Source organism: Suillus clintonianus (assembly GCF_016758775.1).
Source record: "Suillus clintonianus strain FC179 chromosome Unknown DEU56scaffold_10, whole genome shotgun sequence".
In the NCBI taxonomy this organism is placed as follows: domain Eukaryota; kingdom Fungi; phylum Basidiomycota; class Agaricomycetes; order Boletales; family Suillaceae; genus Suillus; species Suillus clintonianus.
Genome location: NW_024539234.1, coordinates 622330 through 644621, shown reverse-complemented (window position 1 = coordinate 644621; position 22292 = coordinate 622330). Strand labels below are relative to the sequence as shown.

At 50.1% G+C, this 22292-nt stretch overlaps 5 protein-coding genes across 5 annotated transcripts; 3 read left to right on the top strand and 2 right to left on the bottom strand.

Annotated features, from left to right (window-relative positions):
* The first annotated feature begins 5177 nt into the window (after nt 1-5177).
* On the top strand, nt 5178-8367 carry DEU56DRAFT_780947 (uncharacterized protein). Its single transcript, XM_041351993.1, has 6 exons — nt 5178-5302; nt 5379-5566; nt 5618-5733; nt 5783-6002; nt 6051-6892; nt 6944-8367. The coding sequence occupies exons 2-6, from the start codon at nt 5479-5481 to the stop codon at nt 7985-7987; spliced, it is 2310 nt and encodes a 769-aa protein (XP_041212823.1). The 5' UTR covers nt 5178-5302; nt 5379-5478; the 3' UTR covers nt 7988-8367.
* A 1464-nt stretch (nt 8368-9831) lies between these two features.
* Nucleotides 9832-13499, top strand: DEU56DRAFT_37316 (uncharacterized protein). Its single transcript, XM_041345915.1, has 8 exons — nt 9832-10992; nt 11050-11801; nt 11850-11945; nt 12009-12270; nt 12321-12465; nt 12518-12676; nt 12734-13028; nt 13087-13499. Exons 1-8 carry the CDS (start codon nt 9845-9847, stop codon nt 13236-13238), a joined length of 3009 nt encoding a protein of 1002 aa, XP_041212822.1. The 5' UTR covers nt 9832-9844; the 3' UTR covers nt 13239-13499.
* A 272-nt stretch (nt 13500-13771) lies between these two features.
* Nucleotides 13772-15285, bottom strand: DEU56DRAFT_851305 (restriction endonuclease type II-like protein; the record flags this gene model as incomplete). Its single annotated transcript, XM_041355193.1, has 7 exons — nt 15061-15285; nt 14904-15007; nt 14747-14846; nt 14658-14693; nt 14565-14605; nt 14341-14512; nt 13772-14299 (listed from the first exon to the last, which is right to left on the bottom strand). Coding segments are annotated over exons 1-7 (1080 nt in total), but the record flags the coding sequence as incomplete, so codon positions are not given.
* Nucleotides 15286-15327: 42 nt separating this feature from the next.
* On the top strand, nt 15328-19256 carry DEU56DRAFT_851304 (carbohydrate esterase family 9 protein). Its single transcript, XM_041355192.1, has 18 exons — nt 15328-15906; nt 15960-16039; nt 16096-16218; nt 16268-16400; nt 16456-16478; nt 16533-16584; nt 16645-16786; nt 16849-16896; nt 16958-17045; nt 17098-17216; nt 17263-17416; nt 17471-17482; nt 17539-17950; nt 18001-18174; nt 18232-18490; nt 18547-18767; nt 18818-18941; nt 18992-19256. The coding sequence occupies exons 1-18, from the start codon at nt 15452-15454 to the stop codon at nt 19190-19192; spliced, it is 2820 nt and encodes a 939-aa protein (XP_041212820.1). The 5' UTR covers nt 15328-15451; the 3' UTR covers nt 19193-19256.
* DEU56DRAFT_780936 (histone deacetylase clr3) lies at nt 19257-22278 on the bottom strand. The gene is made up of 17 exons (XM_041351992.1): nt 21805-22278; nt 21429-21717; nt 21366-21379; nt 21181-21319; nt 21023-21135; nt 20848-20975; nt 20601-20790; nt 20512-20541; nt 20348-20459; nt 20253-20300; nt 20137-20203; nt 19981-20079; nt 19863-19930; nt 19733-19812; nt 19574-19680; nt 19437-19524; nt 19257-19385 (listed from the first exon to the last, which is right to left on the bottom strand). The coding sequence occupies exons 1-17, from the start codon at nt 22151-22153 to the stop codon at nt 19297-19299; spliced, it is 2010 nt and encodes a 669-aa protein (XP_041212819.1). The 5' UTR covers nt 22154-22278; the 3' UTR covers nt 19257-19296.
* Nucleotides 22279-22292: the final 14 nt, after the last annotated feature.

Genomic DNA, 22292 nt, shown 5'->3' with positions numbered 1-22292 from the left:
TAACCATCATCTAGCGTTGAGCACTCACTGCTTGCGCACCCACTGCGCCTTTAATTTATTTATTGTTGAACTGACGTGTTACACTCCACTTCCGTCGTACCTCCATGACGAGCGATGCCCCAGTCGGAACATCACTTACGGGACCCGGAGTCGCAGGGTCTTCAACTCAAACCGACGTTGGCAGAACGTCTTCATCCCAACAAGACCTGGCGGAGAAATGTCTTAACATCGTTGAAGACTACAAGCACAGCCTCATCACAAAATCTGAGGCATTTATCTCTATCGCAAAGACTGTCACTGCCTGCACCTCAGAAGCCACAGACGAAGCGGAGTCTTTTATCGCGAATCCATACTTCAGCATGCTTGAAGACTGGTCCAAGCGGCAGGATGACACCAGAGGGTTTGGTGAGCACGAGCCAGATGTTAGACGCCAATCCGAAGACAGGGAAACTCTCCCTCCTAGAGAGATTGAACTTGAGAGAGAAGTTAGTATCCAGCGAGGTGAACCGGCTCGAAAGCGAGGCAAACTTGACCTCGCCTGTCTCGTTCGAGCCGAGCAATCAAGTACAGGAGGTCAGCTCTCCGCAAACCTTACAAGAACTAACGAAATCCTCCTCAATTGGTCGCAAGACCCCAAAGAAGTTCGACGCCGACTCATGTATCACCGATGCAGCCCGGAATTCCATGAAGCTGGATGGGCAGAAATCGTCGCAGGCAAATGTGTCAATCTTGACGCCGTACACTCCATCATCTCCTCGTCACGCACCATTGACAAATGTACCGAGACTATCGGCGACATTGAGATCAAGTACGCAGGAACATCAGAAGCAGTCGCGAAGAAAATCACCACCGCAATGCAATGGACCGCAGCCTGGAATAGGGCTGCCAGAGCCATCAAATTCGCGTTCCCTCATCGAGAGGATGAGCTCGCTACCTATGGAGAATATATTACCACCAGATTCGACCGTACGCTCGAACGGTCACACGAAAGAATTATCAGGTATGACAAAGCCATCAGGAATAAAGCCGCAAACTCGCGCAGGGTTGAACTCTCAGACCTCGCCTCCTTCATTGACATCTACGAATCTCATTTCCAGTCAGATGGTAGACACCACGACGATGAAAAGCAGACCAAGCCCAGCGCATCTACGCGGGACAAAACTACCTTCAGTCGACGTGAGCCCTGTCGCAAATGGAACGCCGGAGACTGTGCTCGCAGTGCGGGAACCTGCCGTTACGCACATGTCTGCTCACATGAGCAAGACGGCAGACTATGTGCAAGACGACACACGGAAACGAAGCATTTCGAGGAGTCTAAGCCCAAACCCACTTGAACGGCCATTTAAGCGCCCGCGTCATAGACGGGGCCTTATATGGTCACCAACGGATGTTTCTTTCAGTCCAACTGCGCGGTCAACTGAATATGCTGATCCTGTCCCCTCACCTCCACTAAACGAACTTTCGGGCAGTGATGCAGCTCAGACTATTGCACGCAGACCGGACTTGTTTCGTATCGTTACGCCTATAAACGTTGATCGGTTCGAAGACCTTCTCTTGGACCATCCAAACCAACCTTTCGTCAAATCCGTCTGCGACTCTTTACGTCGGGGTTTCTGGCCATGGGCCGATACCTCAGACGACTCGTACCCATCCACTAACGACAATTCCGCGCATACATGCTCCAAATCTAACGAGCAACAACAATTCATCGAGGATCAATTGCGTGAGGAGATACGTTTGGAACGAGTATCAGAGAGTTTCGGTACCGAGCTTTACCCCGGTATGTATAGTGTGCCGATGCACACTGTACCCAAGCCGCATTCTGATAAACTTCGCTTGATCGTTGATCACACTGCGGGCGAGTACTCACTGAACTCCATGATTGACAGAGATGCCATCAAAGGTACCAAGCTGGATGGATTGCACTCGCTCGGAGCTTCGCTGCTTCGCTTCCGTGAACAACACCCAAATGTCCAGCTGGTAATGTTCAAATCTGACGTGTCGCAGGCTTTCCGACGTTTGCCGATGCACCCGCTATGGCAGGTCAAACAAATTCTGACAGTCCACGGTCAACGACACGTCGATCGTAACAACAATTTTGGTGGTAGGGGTTCGCCAAAAGTATGGATTTCGTTCATGTCCCTCGTAGCATGGATTGCTATACATCGTGCCCTCATCGACGCGCTGAAAACTTACATGGACGACTCATTCTCCTTTGAGGTCGCGGGCTGTCTGCTATATTATCCTCCATACGACTGCTATTTTCCCGCTAAACAGACGCGTTTACTACAATTATGGGACGAACTCCGACTTCCGCATGAACGCCCCAAGCAGGTGTTCGGTGCACCATTGACTGTCATTGGCTTCGACGTCGACCCTAATTCCATGCAAGTATCCCTTCCCGTCGACAAAAAGGGCGAATTGGTTGCAGAATTGCGCCGTTTCGCACGCAAGAACAGTCGTTGGTCGCTTCGGGAGTTCCAACGACTCGCAGGGTGGTGCGAGTGGAGCTTTAACGTTTTCCCACTCCTGAAACCTGGTCTGTCGGTTCTATACGACAAAATCAGGGGAAAGAACAATGCATTGGCACTCATTCACGTCAATAACGCTCTCATCGACGAGCTACTTTGGCTCGCCGACCATATTGAACGTTCTGATGGTTTGCACCTCTTCAAATGCGTGGATTTTGATCCGAGGAGTGATGAAGTCGTTGTCGCCTATACTGATGCTTCCAGCGTTGGCATGGGATTGTGGTTTCCAGACGATAATTTCGCATGCCAATGTCACTTGCCCACCGACACCCCTCACGACACAATTTTCTTCTTTGAGGCACTTGCCGTTTGCTCCGCTATTCATGCTGTTGTCAACATGGACGAAACCCCATCACAACTGCTCATATACACTGACAATATGAACACAGTCGCTATGTTTGATTCACTCCGCGCGAAACCCGTCTACAATTCACTCCTGCGCTCCGCTATGGATATTTTAATCACCTACAGTGTTGACCTGCGCGTGGAACATATCCCCGGTCAGCAGAATGTGATAGCAGATGCGTTGTCCCGCTTTCATAACGAGCTTGTCAAAGATCTCGTGCCTACCGCTCTAATCTTTGACTTCGAACCCCCTCGGGATGCGTTGGGGGCGTCGAAAAAATGATCCCATGCGCAACCCAGTCCAGGCAACCCGTACGGGAAGCCTGGACACTTGAACGCTTGCAATTCGAGCGTTCTTTGGCCCTTGGTTTCGCTATCGAATCGACCACTGCGTCCGCGTACGATTCTCATTTGAATTCCTATCTTAACTTTTGTCGGCTGCACAATCGCCCAGTCCAACCAACAGACGACACTCTCTCTTACTACGTCGTCTGGTTATCCCATTACATTGAACCACGTTCGGTCGATTCCTATCTGTCTGGCATCGTCAATCGTCTCGAATCGCATTTTTCAGGCGTACGAGAAGCACGAACTTCCTTGCTCGTCACGCGCACGCTCAAAGGTTGCAAACGCCGCTTATCCAAGCCTGTCCAGCGAAAACAACCACTTAGCCTCGATGATCTCTCCCTCGTGGCTGACGCTTTCACCTCTTCTGTCGAGTACAACGACATCTTGTTCCAAACGCTACTCGTTACCGGTTTCAAGACTTTGCAACGCTTAGCCGAACTGTGCTGGCCCAACGCCGTTAAACATCAATCCTATCGCAAAGTCCCTCTGCGGCACTCTCTATCATTCACAAATGGCTCAGCGAGCTACACTCTCCCGCACCACAAAAGTAGTAGTTTGGGTGTCGGTTGTGAGATCTTGCTTCTCGGTGAACCTCACGCTAGGGTAGATCCATTGAAGCTATTCCATCGGTACGTTTGTGCTCGTGACGAAAAATTTCCACACCATCCACAGCTCTGGCTCACTTCAGCTGGAACTATTCCCACACGTGTGTGGTTCATGCGCTATCTACGGCGTTTCTTCCCGCCAAGTATTTCTGGGCACTCCATGCGAGCTGGAGGAGCAACAGCTCTTGCTGCAAGCGGCGTTGCCCCTGCGCTGATTCAGGCAGCGGGACGCTGGTCTTCAGACGAGTTCCAGAAATATATTCGCAAGCACCCTTTTCTGCTTAACCTTCTTATTCATGGTTCACACCTTCCGTAACTCATTAGGATCGACAGCTCAGACTCACTGCATCGTTTTTCGCTAAAAAGTCTCCCAAAGGCTCAATCACCTCTCCGTCCCAACGACTCATAACCCAAATTGTATTCAACGCACGCACCCCATCCCAACGACTCAATCATAACTACGTTCAAAACAAAATTCAAAATTATATAAAAAAAAAAAAAAAATTAATAGCCTTATAGCGGTTTTGTCGAGCTTGACAAATCAAGCTCGTTTTCTTGCCTCGCGAGGTCGTGTCCGTGTACGAATCGTTCTTGCCTCGCGAGTTTTGTCGTGTCTGTGTACGATATACGTTTTGAAGCCTCTCTTCATGTACGACGAGCTGTCGGTCTTATTCCTAGTGTTAAAAATTGATTGCGGGTCCTCCGAGCTTCAAGCTGGAGGATCCCGGTTGCCTAAACTCACTCAACGAGTGCCATTGGACCCTTGTGCAAGTTGATTCATCGAGTTTTAATTGGTTTAAACAAGTTGAATCTACGGTCGCACTCGGCTCAGGCCGAGTTTCGGGTCTGTGCGTACACGCGTCATCATCTGACTCATGCTCTTGACTGAGTCTCCTAAACGCTGATGAGTGGCTGAATCCTGCGACTTTGGTCCTTGAGCTTAACCATCATCTAGCGTTGAGCACTCACTGCTTGCGCACCCACTGCGCCTTTAATTTATTTACCCTCCTCTAGCCTCCCTAATTAGCGGTTTTGTCGAGCTTGACAAATCAAGCTCGTTTTCTTGCCTCGCGAGGTCGTGTCCGTGTACGAATCGTTCTTGCCTCGCGAGTTTTGTCGTGTCTGTGTACGATATACGTTTTGAAGCCTCTCTTCATGTACGACGAGCTGTCGGTCTTATTCCTAGTGTTAAAAATTGATTGCGGGTCCTCCGAGCTTCAAGCTGGAGGATCCCGGTTGCCTAAACTCACTCAACGAGTGCCATTGGACCCTTGTGCAAGTTGATTCATTTCAATTAAAATATTCATGGCTGCAACGGCTTCAACATTCTTCGCCTCAGCACCTCTCACTGTCTTTCATCAGCTAAGGTCTGCAGCTTCCAGCTTATAGGTGTCTTGCTGCACTGTTTTGACCCATTCGGAGAACAAGGAGGCGAATTCGTAACCACAGCTTTCAGCAACAACAATAGGCACGGTCAGTACAATGGAACAATAAACAACACGCCTTGGACGTGCATCTCATTTGGAGCATCCTTTATCATGATTCACAGGTGAAAATCCAGATTCAGACTCAACAGGATCGACAACCCGTGTATCTATCCTCACTTCAACCTCTTCTACCACCACTGGTTGGTGCCTTCATCGTTTCTCATGTTCTCCCGTATCGCCAGGTTGCGCTACCTTGCACCCCTTCTTCTTATATCCTCTTCATTGGCAACTGCTAGAGATGATTCTTTATGTATGTCTTCTTCCACCCATTGTAACTATAATATACTCATGATTTATACAGTCACATCTTCCGTGACTTATTGCTCACCACCAGAGACTCTCCTCATTCAACAGTTTGACATTGCATACTTCGCAAAGAATGAGTCCATATGGTTTAACATATCCGCAGCAAGTGTCGTACGTGGCTCTTTCCTTCAGCAGACATTCTCCTCACTTCTCTCTCAAGGACCCCAACGTTAGTGTGACCGCCAACGTAATGCTGAATGTTTATGGAATGCATCCCGTGAACTTCACCATCGATTTGTGCTCGCTGTTCAATGGCGCCCTGTGCCCATTGCCGATGTACAACTTTACCGGCTCCGACTCCATCCCTCTACCATCCTCCCTCGGTGTTTCCGGCAAGATTCCTAGCATCGCTTTCCAAATACCGGACCTTGAGGCATATGGTATGTTCTCGCCATATTAGACTGGTCGTTGCGCTCATGTCTTGTTAGCACAATTGTCCCTCACGGAAGTGAACACTGGAGTTCTTAAGGCTTGTGTTCAGGCAACCCTTTCTAACGGCTGGTCAGCACATCAAGTAGCCGTAGAATGGGCAACTGGCGGACTTGCCCTACTTGCACTTCTTTCCGCGGTTTGTTACTCGTTTACACCAGACACCCTGGCACCCTTCCGTCTTTTCGATCTTCTCTACCTATATCAATGGGCTGCATCAACAGCACTTCTTGATCTTAATTATTCCTCAGTCTATCGGGCATTTACAACCAACTTTGCATGGACGATGGGTTTGTTCTCCGCATCAGCAACCTCTCCCATCCAGATCTCCGTCAACAACATGCGCCACCTCACCGGAGGCAATATGGCCGATGCCACTGGAGATTCTGCAGTCGCTCTCGTGAACCGCAAACTTAGCCCATACAATGCCATGGCGTCGTCAACTTTTCTTGCCTCTTCTAACCAATATGCGGGCACCGGCGTGGAGAGCCTTCTGGCGTTTTCCAATGTAACTTCGGCCAATAATTTCTCGGATACCTCGTTCGCCGCTGTTAAAGAACTCTCCACTGCTGGCGATGTGCAGCTTGTTACACCGTCATCTTCCAATGTTCTCCAGGCTGGCGTACCTATCTATGTCAACTCTGTTGGTATCGCCACGGCTAACTCTTTCATGACGGTCTTCTTGGTCGTCTTGATGATCGCCGCAATATTGCTTACAGTTCTCTCCGTCGGCTATTGCGTCCTAGCCGCAAAATCCTGGTATGGACAACGGAAAGAAGGTTACGGCGCTGATTGGCGTTCTCGATATCCTTTATTTGCTCACGCCTGGCTACTGCGCATCGTGAGTATGGCTCGGCATCCGTTAATCATATCCACTCACTCATTGCCCTAGTGCCTGATCGTATTCACTCCAGTGACAATATTTGCGCTCTATCAGTGGACGCTCAAGGATTCATGGCTGTCTATCCTCCTTTCAGTAATTTTGCTCCTTGCGGTGGTTGGCTTCCTCCTATATTCTATCGTCTTCACACATCGTCTGGCCCTTCGTTCAACCCCCTCTGAACTGTATACACGACCTGATTTCCTAGCTTCTCATGGCCCTCTGTACGCAATATACCGCTCGGAGCGATTTTATGCGACTCCTCCCTTGATTTTGGCTATTTTCATCAAGGCCCTCTTCATCGCCTTTTCTCAAGCCAACGGTGTCGTGCAAGTCGTCGCGATTCTCCTCGTTGAATGCATGGTCCTCGCCTCTCTACTAGCCCTTCGGCCACACAAATCGAGAGGTGCTGATGTCCTTGCAACGTACCTTGCGATTACCAGAGTGGTTTGCACTGGTCTCATGATCGCTTTTTTGGAGAGCCTAAATCTAGGGGCAATACCTCGCGTTGTGATCGGCATCGTGATAGCTGTTATCATTTCGGTTGCGGTCGTCGTCATGTTTATCAATACGCTGCTGAATATGGGCATCCTGAGACTCATCCCGGCACGTTATAGACGGCGCCGGGATGCCCTACCCGGTGGTATGGATGTAGAGAAGGGCGCTGAAATTGATGAGAAAGACCGGCGGCCGCGAAATCCCACGCCAGAGCGGAATATCCCCCTCGATCCGGATGTCAATCAACCATATCCCGACAGTCCTTCCCAGACTTTGACGGACCATCACAGTCTCGATTCAGAGGAGTCGGGTTCAACAACTCTAGGCTCACTACTTCCACGGCGGTGGTCAATCCAACCATCTCAACCCTCAAGCCACTCGCGGTCCAACTCTCAATCACAGTACTCACCGAGTCAATCAAACTATTCGCCCTCTCGTTCAAATTATGTGTCAAACGCATCATCACCGCGGCAATCCGTCCCGCCTTCACCGCTACGCACGCAATCACCATCGCACAGCAGACAGCCCACTATAGACGAGCACCCTGCATTTCCGTAGACGTTCCTTATTTTCTTAAATCACATTCCATAGAGTTAAAGCACCTTCGCCTTCTTGCATTGCATGTTTCATTCTTCATCTTGTTTCACTCGCATTCACTCACACTCATTCGGACAATGGAAATCTGGTAATGCATGTAAATATCTCATCATGATATGATGATGGGTCGCCTTATCCTTATTTTTTTAATGTCGCTTTTGTTATTGTCTTCTGGGCGAATATTTGGTGTCTGTGGTAACCTAAGTAATACGTGTCCATGTAATTTAGTCTTAGAAAGACCATACTGTACATGTAGAGATACGCACTTACCTTCGACACGATCCAAGTGTGACCAACTGAAAGTCGTGACGAAGTGCGTATCTCTACAGTGTTTGAATGAAGATAGTTGTTCCTTCTATACATGTAATTGGACGGTATGCATTCGGAGTCTCGGCTCTATAATATATATCATAGGGCGGAGATTCGAAAACCGACCGATATCGACGCGCTGAGATTACAGCAAGAACTTCAACGCACCTCCGCAGCCAGTAAGTCTGGTAAACAGTTTCTTGATATTTGTGAAAGTCAGCACCAAGGTTCTTTTTCTCTCGAGATATTTTGTTCGGCTGCAGAGTAACGCAGCATCAATTCTATTAGAACGTGATTGATCAGACGGGCCTTCTTTCCACTCACCCAGGCAAGCTCGAACCGCATATTGCGCTTGTCCCACTCTATTACGCCAATACCTACCATGTCTTTATGGGCAATGAGTTTCGAAATCGAAACCGACGTGTCCTTCGTGCAGTGTGACCCAGGAAGGCCAACACGATGGCCCCGCTGCCTGATCAGCACAATTCTACAATATAAACGTATACCCTGCGTTTCTACCATGTCACGATGACGCCAACGTTGGCTGCCCCGAAGTCTTCCGCAAGGAGTTACGCCTGCATAGGTGACTATATGTCGCTGATCGACAGCTTCATCGTGGGACCGAAGAGAACCTAGCGCTTCAACTTCCATTAGGCACATGAATAGAATGAGAATTGTGATGACGTCGGCTTCAAGAGGGGCGCGACGCCTGTCAATGAAGTTAGGCCGTCAAGTATATGAAATATACAGGACGTTCACCCTGTGAATGCTTGCTCACCTGACATCCAAATTAATGCCAAGCAAAGCACGGTCCATTTCCCCAAATTCAGCCAGTACGTTACCACCACAAGAAAGGACAAGGGTGGCAATGGCCCCGCTGGCGACGGGTCATGATGATTATTCAGTGGATCAACAGCGCAACCAAGCCTCAGGAGGTTCCTTGTGTAAGTTGACATCGAGGCGCCTTTGCGGGCGGGAGCCGGCATGACGGCGAGCTGGGTGTGCGTGTCGACCAATATGCCAGGGGGCAATCCCAGTGTTTGCCGCATGCGCAGGTGATCTTTATCCTGTTGCACATGAAAGACTGACATAATAGCCCCTGTCAAGTGTTGTATCACCTCGCTTGCCATTGAACCTGCTGGTCCATATACATAATGGCATGGATGAGATCATGGGCGGGGGAATCCAGCAGTAGGACTACGAAAGTTGGATAGGGGACGAGCAATTCATTTGCAGCGAACTACTATGAACGGGAAGGTCTGGCAGCTGCCGCCGTTCGGGTGCGAGGTTTCTCTCAAAACGCGTTCTGGATGGAAACACGCGTCCACAGTTATCGTTTCTCGCGCGTTACACGCGTACCTAAATGCTTGTTCGGGTCCAGGAGAGTTTCAAGGGGCCGCATCAACTGAGTACTGAGGGTCAAAAGATATGTACAGATCACGTGACTGGTACGTACGAGTTTTGTATTGCAATAAACAACGTTTACAGTTTCGCCGCGACACGACAACAATGAGCCCAAAAAATTCATCGAAAAAAGCCGCGAAAGCGAAGATTCCCGATAGAAATTTAAGGGTAACCGACTTTTTTGCCCGAAGACCAGCACAAGCGTCGACTTCGTCGGTTGTGTCGTCTCAGCCTGGCCCAGTCGCGTTGGCCACACGTTCGCGTCAGAGCAACGCTTCAAAGTCATCTGAGACATCTGTCTCAGCCTCTCACAGGCAGACTATGACTATGACTACCACTCCACTCTCTGTTTCTCGCACCTCTACCTCCAGTGGTTCTACTACTCTTCTTTCTCCACCGCACACAGCATCTAGGACTCGATCTTCTACCTGTCAAACACCGACAGGTCCTATGGTATCGCCTCGTATTACACGCAACCACGCAGTACAGAACACCCCTAGGGCGGTCTCTCGAAAGCGTCCTCGTTCCCCAGACCAGTGTCTCGGCACTTCTCACCTCCTGAGCTCGTCTTTGTCCGCCAAGGCCAGAACACCCCTCAAGCGTAAGAAGAAATTCGACAGCGATTCTGAGAGTGAACGTCCAAGCACTGTCATCTATGTCCAGAGACCAGGCTCTCCTTTGAAGCCGTCCACACTAGCCCTTCCACCCACAGTGCCTCACACACCTTCACCCAGTAAGCATCTCATATTCAGTAGCCAATCTGACGAGATGGAACTCGTCCTCCCTGTACCAGACACCTCCTCCCTCAGTCAAGTCAAGGAACAAGTCCACAGTTGGCGCCAAAATACTTTGGCATCACCGTCGTCGTCTGTCATTCATGACAGTAGCCCCTGTGATGTAGGTACAACGAATGCAGGCCTGCCAGAACTTGTCACCTCCCCGTTCAATGACGACGCGCGCTCGCGCTCTGCAACGTCCTTGCCAAGTGCACCTCCTGAGACACCCCTTCAACCCTCTGCTTCACTGCCCTCCCCGCCTGACACCGCAGGCGCCTTGCCACTTCCCGCCACACCCACGTCTGATAAAGCACACAAGACTGCTGAGCTCATTGCAAGTATCAAAGCAAAAGCATTCGCTGACAGCCCCCTGAGCGACGAGGAGAAAAACTACACGTTCCGTGAGCTCGATGAGAGCAGCGACGATGACCTAGAAAACATGACTCTCCTTCCCGATAAGAAGGGCAAGGGCAAGAGGTCTGTCTCATTCTTTACACCTCCGTGTGCCATATTTTGAATCCGAATACTCTCTAGCTCACATCTTCCTGTCCTGAATGGTATGGATGGCGTATTCGACTCGCCCCTATCCAGTGTCCCATCCTCGCCACCCAAACCTTCCACTTCATATAATCTCCGCAACCGCCGTTCTCCTTCTGCCTCCCCCACGCGTCCCCCTCTTAACACCCACAAGATGTCCCGAACTCAGATACACACGCGCTCTGGTCGTACAAGCAAGCCTGCGCTGCCCCTACGCCTTCCTACCATCGTCGTCACCAAGAATGCGCCTGGACCTTCGAAGCTCAAGAAGTCCTTCAACCCGCTTGAAGCGCTCCTCCGTGAGAAAAAAGCAGCGGAGAAGCGCGGGAATGGGAGTGCCGCATTCCTGCGCGCTGAGGACGCTTTGCAGGCCCACGTCTCCTTGGGTGTGGGTCTGGAAGATGACATGAACTTGGCAGACGAGGGTGCCGCGTGGCAGGCTATTCAGGAACACGCTCAGCGCAAGTCGAGTAGCCCCATGCTTGGACCACTGGAAGATGATGTGTTTATGGGCGAACGTGAGACCAAACTGCTTGGTCGTGAGGCAGGTGAAAAGATCGAAAAGATCCTCGTCAGCGACAAGAACAGCGAAAGCAAAAGGCCGAAGGGGAAAGCTTTGGGTGTGCAGCTCTGGCAGGAGGGCGCAGGTGATGATGGAATGGATATCGATAAAGAGTGCAATGTGAGCTTCGGAGATGGCAGTAATCATCCTGTATTGGCACTTTTGCAACACCTGGGTGGGATTGGAGGTACGTGTGTATATCGAAGACGGTCTCGGAGACTCACTTTCTAGACAGCTGCCGATCAGCTGGCTTTGACTCTGTCTTCAGGAGTGCTCGGCGTTCTAGGCCCTGAGGAGAAATCAATTGTTGTTTCGCCTCTTTTTGCGCTGGGTACGTACCAACACTGTTTAAACATGATTCACGTCTTTGTTTGCTCACGTTGTATATTTCTAGCCATCAGTCACACGGAATCCTGCCTCTCTGGCGCAGCATACAGTGCTCTGCATAGTTTGTGGAGTGCAGCATCCTCCACATCCAAATCTACGCTCCGCTTTACGGACGTCGCTGCTGTGCTCGTCAACCTTGGCGCATGCCACCAAGTGGCAGAAGACCTCCACTGGACAATTCCTAAGGACGAACGTCCGTCTCATATCACCGCTGAAGACCGTTCGCGTGTTTTGAGTAAGCTGGTGACGCTGGTGGGCATTGCCGGTCGGTGGGTATCGATCATTCTTTCATAGACAGAAATGTACTTATGGATCACAGAACGGGAAATATTGTGGCAGATGATGCTCCTGACGTGCTGTTGAGCCTCGTGCTTATTGGCCTTGACAAAACCACTTCTAACGAGCTGAGGGCTGACTTAAATCTCGCCATCGACAACATTTGCCAAACTATTGATACATCAACTGTGAGTTCACCTTTCGACAATTCAGCGCGTTTTTTATTTAAGCATCTCGTAGCACGTTTCCATCCATCAACGACTTCTCGGTTATGCATCTACGCTTACGCCGGCCAATCAAGCCCATTTCATTTCGTTCTTCAGCAGCGGCAGTGGTCGCACACGTCACATCGCACAGTGGCTTGCATACGCGCTCTTCCTTCCAAACAGTAGACCTTCTGTACGTATCTCTCCAACTATGTCTGGGTTATGTATCACTAACCGGCGTAACTCACAGGATGCGCTTCCCGCACTCGACCCGCTCATCCTTCTGCTTTCACCTGCACCTGGCTCGGATGAGCTCTTCGACGTCACTAGCCTCAAGGCGGACTTTGAGGACCTCGGGCATCACTTCGCTATCATCAGCGTCGCGCTCTCAAACATCGATTCCTACGTCCATGAAGAGAACTCGTCTTCCCAGTCGCTTTCTCGTCAATCATCCATGGCGGACGACAGCCCCCGGAAAAGTCAGAAGCCTCTTGCTCCACTTGAGCTACTCCTGCGTGTGTTGGAGGTCACGCAGGGGCGCATTGGTCAGTACCTTCTGCATGTATGTCGATTTGGTTCGGTATTGACGGTGATTTGGCGCAGTCGACACGCGTGCGGCACACCTGGATCGCTCACGCACAAAGGCGGAGATGCATCGCCTCCAGATGCGCGTGCATTATCAGCGCCAAGCCCTCAAGCCCTCAGGAGGGTATATAAAGCCGGCCACTATCCAGCATTACTTTGGTCCCAAGTAGCCTCAAGTATACCCAAGTCACACATGGGCTTCTTCTCTTCTTTTCCTTCTCTCTGCTTTTCTCTTTGTTTAATGCATGCCTCGCTTTTCCGCCATGCGACTTCATTTGTGAATGTTAGTTAACATTCTACGCTTCTTCACAATGTCGCTTTCGTTGTCATGTTTTCCGCTCAGATGATGCTTTCTTTCTACTCTATGAGCTACCGACAATGCTACTCCCGTCTCCTCGCCCGCTGCAGTAACATATTATGTCCATTATAGCATGCCTATTGTAGATGACTCTGCTGTCAACCAGCCTTACATCGTGTATGCTCTGCACCCTTTACCTTCCTTCGTATTTGTAGTTCGCTCTTAATGCTTTACATTTGATTGTCCTCGACGGTTGTATGATAGTAGTATCTCGCCACGTAGTAAGTATCGGTTTTCATGCGACGTGTTAATCATTTGATGGTCCATTCCCGTATGGGTAGTCAATGTGCATGTCAAACTGAATCGTTGCCACCACCTTTTTCATGATGAGACTCATTCATCTGAGCTCAATGAGTTCCCAGCCTGTCCGAACCCCTTCTTAGCAGCCAGCCGCGGATCCACATCCGCATACAGATCGTCCGAGTCGTCGTTGAGGTCAAGCTCTATATCCCATACTGGTGACGGCTCGCGTGGAGGCGGAGGCCGGGAAGACGCGGTGGGCGCAGGACTGTTGAGGTCAAGTTCTATATCCCATACTGGACTCTGGCTGAGCTGGGCTGGTTCTTTGCCTTTTCCTGTTCCTTTGCCCTTGACTCCGCTTGATGCAGGTACCGAGTTCAATATTGTTTTCGAGCTTGAGGCAGGTTCTGCCACCTCCAGGACTTTCTCTCCATTGGACGTAGCCACAACCTCGTCGCCGGCACCCCGTGGGACTTGCGAGCCCACAGAAAATACAGCACTGGTGGCACGATTTCGAAATGGCTTGTCGAAGGCGTCTTTGATGCGACGAACTTTCACAGGGCCAAAGCCTGGTAAGGTCTGGAGGCGATCAGATGGGGAGCAGGCTATGTCGGCGAAGCTCTGGCCCGTCAGCTAAGTATGCTTTAAAGTCAAATAGTGTAAAGATGACATACTCCAAGTGACGAGCGCAACGTCTCGACGTCTGTTTTGTTCACTTTATTGATGCTGGTGAGTGCAGTGCGGAGGAGCGCATTGTAGTCCTTGTCTACGCGCTCCTTGATGAGATCTGGTGGCTTGTGCTCAAACTGCTTAAATGTAGAGATGTACTGCCCTGCTTCTTCGATGCTGCAGGAGCGAGTCATTTAGTCGTCTGAGTAAGAGAACAGCGAACGGATACCTCCATGCGACGATGATGGTGACGTTATTGATGAGACAGACCTACATGCGTAGTCGTGAAGCTGAGAATTGGTGGTCATGGGAGGGAGCAAACCTTGGTAAGCTCCCGGATTGGCTCCTGATGCTCGCTCTGCAAGTGAAGGAATTTAGAGAGCTCTGGGTGGAAGTTCGAAAGCTGCTCACAACGTCACACATGATAAGCAATACCCTGAGATTATATGCATGCCCGAGTTTCTCTATGCGAGTATGAATGTACTCCGGGTGCAGGCGGTGGTATTTCAAACTTTATTTTAATGTCAATGATGCGTCTCGATGATAGGTAAAGCGAAACAAAACGCACCTGAGGAAGAGCACGCAGGTAGTGCGCCCCACCTGGAAGTCTGGGACAATATCGCTAAATTCTTTGCCAACATTTCGAATGCACTCGAGAACGGGATTCAAGCGCTGAAGATGTGTACATTAAAAAATGAGTCGGGAGAGTAGAAGGGGGTGCTGACCTGGTTGGGATTTATGACAATGTTGTTGCCTGTGCCAGGCTGTACTACGGGAGGTTTGGCTTTTTGAGCAGCAGATCCCCCTGCTGATACGCTCGTCATAAGTGACAGTCGAACGACTTAAGACCTATAATCAATGATCAGCAACTTCAAGTTGACGAAAGAGGACACGTCGCGTAGGATCATATGCCATGAGCCTGGGCCTGAGGGACCCGTCAAGGACTCGTGACACATAACCAAGTTGGTCAACCGATGTTAACGCGTGCTTCTCGTCCGTATGACCACTCACAGGCATTGAATTCTCAGCTAATCTTATTTCGCTATAGGCTACCATTGCAGTATATAAGAACCAGCGTCTGTCGTTACCTCGCTCTTGTTCGTCTCCTTGGCCGGAATGGACAAGCTACCTACATACTCCGAGTCCCCGCCAGTCGACCTCCCTCGGCTGGCAAGATGGAGGTTGAAGCACAGGATGGCTCTCGCACTGTGTTTATTATCTGCAGGCAGCTTACTTTTATCTCTGCCCCAGCTCGCATTACTAGGAAAACAATCCGTTCAGCTCCCCCTCCATGCTGAGCAGATACTGCAGAAATGTCACATGCTACACGCAAAGCCTGGCCCACCTTCCAACTTTCACCAACGCACAAAATCTGATCGTTTCGTCGAAGGAACCCGCGCAACTCTCATTAGAAACGCGTCCATTTGGACTGGAGATCATGAGATCACGCAGGGTGATATCTTGCTCGACAAGGGTATCATCAAATTTGTTGGACATGCAAGCCCAAATATGTTCAACAAGTTCAAGGACTTGGTCACATTGGATGTAGGTGGAAGTTGGGTAACACCTGGGTACGCGCGCACATGATTCAACGTCTCTTGCTCTTCTCTAATACTACACGCAGTATAGTCGACCTTCATTCCCACCTAGGCGTAGACAGTGCCCCGGCCCTCTATGGCGCAGACGACACCAACTCATTGAAGGGTAAATATTGTATCATCTCGTGTCTCAATGTTGCATAAGATCCATATTTTTTGCAGGTCCTGTCTTACCCTGGCTCCGCAGTCTCGATGGGCTCAATACGCACGACGATGCCTACAGACTCAGCATCTCCGGTGGCGTAACCACCGCAAATGTCCTCCCTGGCTCTGCTAATGCCATTGGTACGCTCACCTTGCTTCCTCTGTAAGGTGCTATTAACACTTCCTACAGGCGGCCAAGCTTTCGTTATCAAGCTTCGCCCCACTGCAGAACGTTCTCCCTCGGCAATGCTCCTGGAACCACCCTATGCCCTCAATGGCACGCACGTTGATCCGAGCTTGCCTCCACGATGGAGACAAATGAAGTGCGTCTCTTTTTATTTATTTCCTCGAGCACATGTCCTCATGTATTTTAATCAGACACGCGTGCGGCGAAAATCCCAGTAAGCTTCCATTTTTCCTTATCTCACATGTCCTTATCAAATACGAATATGGAGGTCGTGTATACGGTAATACACGTATGGACACTTTCTGGGCTTTCCGACAGGCGTGCGTCCTATAGCCCATTTCCTAAACATCCTTCCCACGAAAAAACACTCATGCACACAGATATGACACTGCTCGGCAGCTTAAAGAGCAACAGGACGTGTATTGTACCCGTGCGCTGGCAGGCGAATGGGAAGACCTTGGAGAATTCCCGGACAACCTACAGTGGGAAGCGCTTGTTGATGTGTTGCGCGGACGTGTCAAGGTATGTTTCAGTCTTTCCTATTGTGCAAGAGGACATGCTGATATGTCTCTCCTTGAAATAAGATTCACACGCATTGCTACGAGGCGGTTGATCTGGATGATTTTGTCCGTGTGCGTAACGTCGAAGCGGTTGTGATTGTGCTGTGGGGTGCTGATGAGGTTTGAATAACAGCTTACCAACGAATTCCAATTCCCCATCGCTGCGTTCCACCACGCTCATGAGACATACCTCGTCCCAGGAACTCTCAAGCAGGCGTATGGTATAGTGATCTCACTTTGCTGACCTCGTCTTTGTGTTGATGTCTTCTGCAGGTCACACCCCTGCAGCAGCTTTGTTTGCTACAAACGCTCGGTACAAGCGTGAGGCGTACCGCGGGTCCGAATTCGCTCCGCGTATTCTGGCTGAGAACGGGATCGACGTCGTGATGAAGGTTTGCACCTTTATGTCCCCCTGGTTCCTGAGCTGATTTAACATAGAGTGATCACCCTGTTCTCAACTCCCGCTTCCTATTATATGAGGCGCAGCAAGCGTTCATGTACGGCCTTCAGGCGAACCTCGCTCTTGCAGCTGTCACGTCGACACCCGCGCGCATCATGGGGCAAGACCATCGGATTGGATTCGTGCGTGAAGGTTTGTTGCTACCTTTTCAAGATAGAGCACACGCTGACCTATTTCCAATACCAGGGTATGATGCCGGTCAGTCCACTTACTGCATCCCGCGAATCATGACTGATTCCAGATACCACATCCAGATCTTGTCGTATGGGATAGCCACCCTCTCGCGCTGGGTGCAACGCCCCAACAGGTCTGGATTGATGGCATTCCTCAATTATCTGAGCCCGCCATCGCCTCTAAACCCGCGTCTTTCCAACAAGTCCCGCGTGCACCAAACTTCGATCTCGAGGCTGAAGCGGCCCTCAAGTATGAGGGACTCCCACCCCTGATGCCAAATAAGGCAAAAGATGTAGTGGTGTTTGCTAATATAAGCACCATGTTTGTGCCGGATAGAATGGGTGGTGTGATGAGTGTGGCTAATGTAGGAGAGGGGAGTGTGGTAGTCCTCAGGAAGGGTGTGGTGCGATGCCGGGGTGCTGCAGCTGCTTGTGCGAACATATTTGCCTCTGAAGATACTGAATGGATCGACCTGGAGGGCGGATCCATCGCGTGCGTTCGGTCGTCTTGTCTATTCTCCCATTTTAACGCGACCCACGTAGTCCTGGCCTTATCTCTTACGGCTCCCCGCTTGGTTTGGAAGAGATTCAGGGCGAGAGGTCCACACACGATGGCACTGTTTTCGACCCTCTCACCGGCTCTATCCCAAGCATTCTCGCCGGGAGCGAGCTCATTAAGGCTGCGGATGGTCTCCAGTTCGCTGGGCGTGACACACTGTAAGCTGTCTCTCGACTTGGCCATATGTCTACTCTAGCTTACAATCCACGCCAAAGGCTCGCCTATCGCGCAGGTGTCACAGTAGGCGTCACCGCGCCAAGCTCGAATGGACTCATTGCGGGGCTAAGTACGGCGTTCGGCACTGGTGCATCACACAGACTCGAGGATGGGGCCGTCGTCCAAGATGTTGCAGCACTGCATGTGCAAATTGGTCACTCAAACCGAGGACCGAGCGTCAGCACGCAAATCGCGGCGCTAAGGAATATTCTGCTGAATGATGAGAGCAGCAGTACTAGGTTTTCTGAGGTTGCAAAGGTGTGTTCCATACGTCTTTCTATGCATTATGGTGCATGTTAAAGTACATCGCATAGGGCGCAATACCCCTGGTCGTGCAAGTTCAGAACGCAGATATCATTGCCTCACTTATTGAACTGAAGAAAGAGGTCAAGACGCGCACCGGCACCGATATTCGGCTCACTGTTGCAGGTGCTGCTGAGGCCCATCTCCTTGCGAAGGAACTTGGTGAGGCGGGCGTCGGTGTCATCCTTACACCGTCCCGTCCCTTCCCTGATGATTGGGAGTCGAAGAGGATGTCAGTGATTATGCATTAGACCGTATCAACAAACTCATTCTCTACCACAGACTGCCTGGTCCGCCATTGACCAAGGAGAGCGCTATTACCACCCTCTTAGCTCATGGTGTCACTGTTGGTATCGGTATCGTGGAGCAGTGGAGTGCTCGCAACACGCGCTTCGACATAGCATGGGTGTGTTGGTTCTTTTCTATCAGATCTCTGGCTCATCGTATGGTTGTCAGGCTGCTCTCGAGAGCGATGACAAGATCTCAAGGGAACAAGCTCTCGCACTTGCATCAGTCAATCTTGAGAAGCTGTTGGGAGTCAAGCCCTCTGGAGGACTCGGCGACTTGGTTGCAACCCGTGGCGGTACAATCTTCGACCCCGAAGCGAAAGTCATCGGCATCATCTCAGCTCGTAGGGGCCTCGTAGACCTAATCTAGATAGGGATAGGATAGCAGCATGACAGCATTCGAGATAGCAATACAGGGCGAGGATGACACCACGAGGCCCGGCGTGACGCGACTTTGATACTTATGAAAAGTGCCTACTGCGGTCTTCCTACGAGGGACTGTTTGACATGCTCCTTTATCAAAGGGAGCGCTTTCATAATGAGCTTGATGGGTTTGCTCTCCTCTATGTTGATCGAATCAGATATGAACGTAGTCACTTCTAAGAGACACAAACCGATCTGAAGGACTCTGCCATGTCTCTTGAGAATTCTCGCTTCGGGAGCAAAGGCCGGGTGCTCTGGATGGACAATCACGACCGAGTTCTTTGTGACGTGATCAGATACGCCAGCTGCAACTAAAACCGATGCAAACCTTGGAATACCACGCTCGGAGTTCATCGGCGTCCTTGGGTATCAATGGGATATTTATGTTTCCCACAACTTGTATCACTGCATTGACATAGCGAATCATGCCGACCGCTGCGGCAGAAGTGAGTTGTTTTCAAGTACGCTCATAGTGCGAGATACATACGACGGCTCTCGATAAGCTCCATAAGTGCATGACAACCGGGGCCATGGCCAATGAAGATCATGTTTTTCGCCCCCGAAAGCCTGAAGAATACTTAGCATTTAGAACTAGGAAATTCGCGGAGACGGCCAACTGTATATAGTTATCCCATAGGTATGTAAGAACGTCCCGCGACCACGAGTCTACATGTTTGTGACCGCGCTAACAGTTCATAAAGATCAGTACTACAAAACGATCAGCAGCATACGTACCGGCAAAGGCGAGGCAAATGGTCTCGGGAAGACATTGACATCGAGCAGGGCATATTTTTCCTTCCTGACCCATGAGATGAGTTCCTTCGAAAAGTCGATCTGGGACATGTCAGTAGATGAGTTGGATAAATATGCCGTTAATGACGGGCAGCTGACTAGGTATGAGTTCTCCATGTGCACGTCGCACGTAGGTTTTCCATCTAGTTCTATGCGCAGATTCCCGCTGCAATAAAGTCAGCACTGAACAACGGGACTACTCGAGGAATGTTCACAATTCATGGACGAACACAATAATTGTAGGATTCTCTAAGAAGTCACTCCTGCGTTTTGCTCAGCGTAACAAAATGGTAAAAATCAGACTACGCACGTGCACATAACTTGAGAGCCGAAACGCTCTTCAAACATCTTGGTCATCAAAGGAACCTGGAGCATTTGGTATTGCGTGTAGAGAAAGTGCTGTCTGTGGCCCTTGAGAATTTCTGCAAGGAATTGATAAAAAGCGTAATGTACGACATAGAATAAAATGCTCACCTGGGATTGAGAATGATATTTCCTCGACCTCTGGAAGTAAGTTTGTATGAGTACTTGATTGTTTCCAACTAGATTATAAGTAAGCAAACCTTCGCGTGGTTCACAAGCCTTGGGATTCACACTCTTCCAGTATTTGCTTTGCTCCATAGCGACCTGCCAAACCGTTTCAGTCCCTGCCTCCGATGCAACCATAGGGGGGAGCTCAGGAGGAGCCTCGCCGAGAAGTATGCGAGCAACTGCGAGGGAAGATTTAGATATTGATTCGAGGTTATAGCCACCCTGTTAAAATTGAAATCGGAAACTCAGAATGTCACGGATTAAGCTAGTCCATCCTACCTCTAAGGCGACAACTAAGTTTCCACCGGCGAGTCCCGCTAACATATGCGTCATGTGCGCATACCCCGCTGGAGAAACAAAACATTCGCCAAGATCATCCCCTACAGCAGCATCAAAGCCAGCAGAGACTTCGCGCCATTAGCCCATAGGTGGCGTGAAAAACAAGGAAACACACTAATCACTAGGTCTGGAGAAAATTCCATTCCTATTGGCATGACGATTTGTTGGAAGGCGTGGATGTAATCCGCATCTGTCATGCCCTTCCGCGGCCAAGGTACATTGACAGAGCTGCATTCATCAATCTCCGTAAAGCTGGATGGGGTGTTCACTTACTAGCCAAGACCAGCCCCTTCACCGCAAGACTCCATGCTGCCAAATGGTCCACACGGATAGAATTGCCCTCGCTCGTAGCGATGCAATGAGATGTACAGAACGGAGGGATCATCATTGAAAGCACGCTGTGTTCCATTACCTACACGGATATTTGTATGATGAAATTCGACTAGTGATTGACGTACCATGATGTACATCCCTTCACAAGGAGTGAGATTACGAATAAAGGAAAAATCGTGAAGACCTACCAGTCGAGTATCAAAATTTTTTTGACTGGAGTCAGAAACTGTGTCACCTTTGCGGCGACGGCGACATTGTTAAAAAAACAAAAACCCATGTGCTCCTCAGGCTCAGCATGGTGCCCCGGGGGTCGCACTATTGCAAAGGTCTTCTTCAGCTCACCACGAGCCACAGCGAGGCAGGCCTCAATCACGCCTCCACAACTCAAGCGCGCAGCTCGAGTGGTACCACTGGTAACATACAGAGATAGGGACTCATAATAAGCTTCTGATTCAAAAATTTCGGACGGTGTCATTGCTGAAGAAGCAGGTAAATTCTCGAAGTAAGCAATGTATCTTATGCGTAAAACACCAGTGCGGACATGATTTACGAGCCGCCACTCACATTGTATCGCAAGGATCTTGTGCCAGTGTTCTTGAGAATGGACAAGAAGGGCTTCATCTCGCTTTACAGGTCGAATCGGGATTTGTTTCATTTTCTGCAATAAATTCGCGTCGCGAATTGCCATGCGAATTCTTGATATTCGTTCTGGCTGCTCCGGGTGCTCCCCAGTTGCTGATGAATGGAGCATCATGTCCGGGGAATAGACATAACCGACCGTGAAATGCGGCAGACGATGCGGCACGGAGGAGGCGCGTTGGACAGGACTGAATGAACGTTGAATGGATACTTGATTTTGGTGATATTCCTCTCCATCCACGTCCATTGAAGCACCTGCAACTTGACCGTCCATGGTGAGCTCAGTGCCAGCCGCGCTCAATAGAGCTCGGAGACTTGTTTGGAAGAAGAATGAAGGAGATAAAGTCAGTAGATCCAAAACCTTAGTTCATAGACAAGGAGGGCAAGAGAACAAAGCAGGGCCAAACACCGGT

What these genes read in the sequence shown, in the direction of transcription:
- DEU56DRAFT_37316 (XM_041345915.1), top strand. Translation starts at nt 9,845, where the DNA reads ATGAGCCCAAAAAATTCATCGAAAAAAGCCGCGAAAGCGAAGATTCCC. An exon ending in TTCGCCTCTTTTTGCGCTGG is followed by an intron (nt 11,946 to 12,008) that starts GTACGTACCAAC and finishes GTATATTTCTAG; the next exon opens with CCATCAGTCACACGGAATCC. An exon ending in CTGGTGGGCATTGCCGGTCG is followed by an intron (nt 12,271 to 12,320) that starts GTGGGTATCGAT and finishes TATGGATCACAG; the next exon opens with AACGGGAAATATTGTGGCAG.
- DEU56DRAFT_851304 (XM_041355192.1), top strand. Translation starts at nt 15,452, where the DNA reads ATGGACAAGCTACCTACATACTCCGAGTCCCCGCCAGTCGACCTCCCT. An exon ending in CTGGAGGGCGGATCCATCGC is followed by an intron (nt 17,951 to 18,000) that starts GTGCGTTCGGTC and finishes CGACCCACGTAG; the next exon opens with TCCTGGCCTTATCTCTTACG. An exon ending in GGTTTTCTGAGGTTGCAAAG is followed by an intron (nt 18,491 to 18,546) that starts GTGTGTTCCATA and finishes TACATCGCATAG; the next exon opens with GGCGCAATACCCCTGGTCGT.
- DEU56DRAFT_780936 (XM_041351992.1), bottom strand. Translation starts at nt 22,153, where the DNA reads ATGGACGGTCAAGTTGCAGGTGCTTCAATGGACGTGGATGGAGAGGAA. An exon ending in GGCTCTCAAGTTATGTGCAC is followed by an intron (nt 20,301 to 20,347) that starts GTGCGTAGTCTG and finishes AGCAAAACGCAG; the next exon opens with GAGTGACTTCTTAGAGAATC. An exon ending in TGGCAGAGTCCTTCAGATCG is followed by an intron (nt 19,386 to 19,436) that starts GTTTGTGTCTCT and finishes CGATCAACATAG; the next exon opens with AGGAGAGCAAACCCATCAAG.
- DEU56DRAFT_780947 (XM_041351993.1), top strand. Translation starts at nt 5,479, where the DNA reads ATGTTCTCCCGTATCGCCAGGTTGCGCTACCTTGCACCCCTTCTTCTT. An exon ending in ACCGGACCTTGAGGCATATG is followed by an intron (nt 6,003 to 6,050) that starts GTATGTTCTCGC and finishes ATGTCTTGTTAG; the next exon opens with CACAATTGTCCCTCACGGAA. An exon ending in ACGCCTGGCTACTGCGCATC is followed by an intron (nt 6,893 to 6,943) that starts GTGAGTATGGCT and finishes TCATTGCCCTAG; the next exon opens with TGCCTGATCGTATTCACTCC.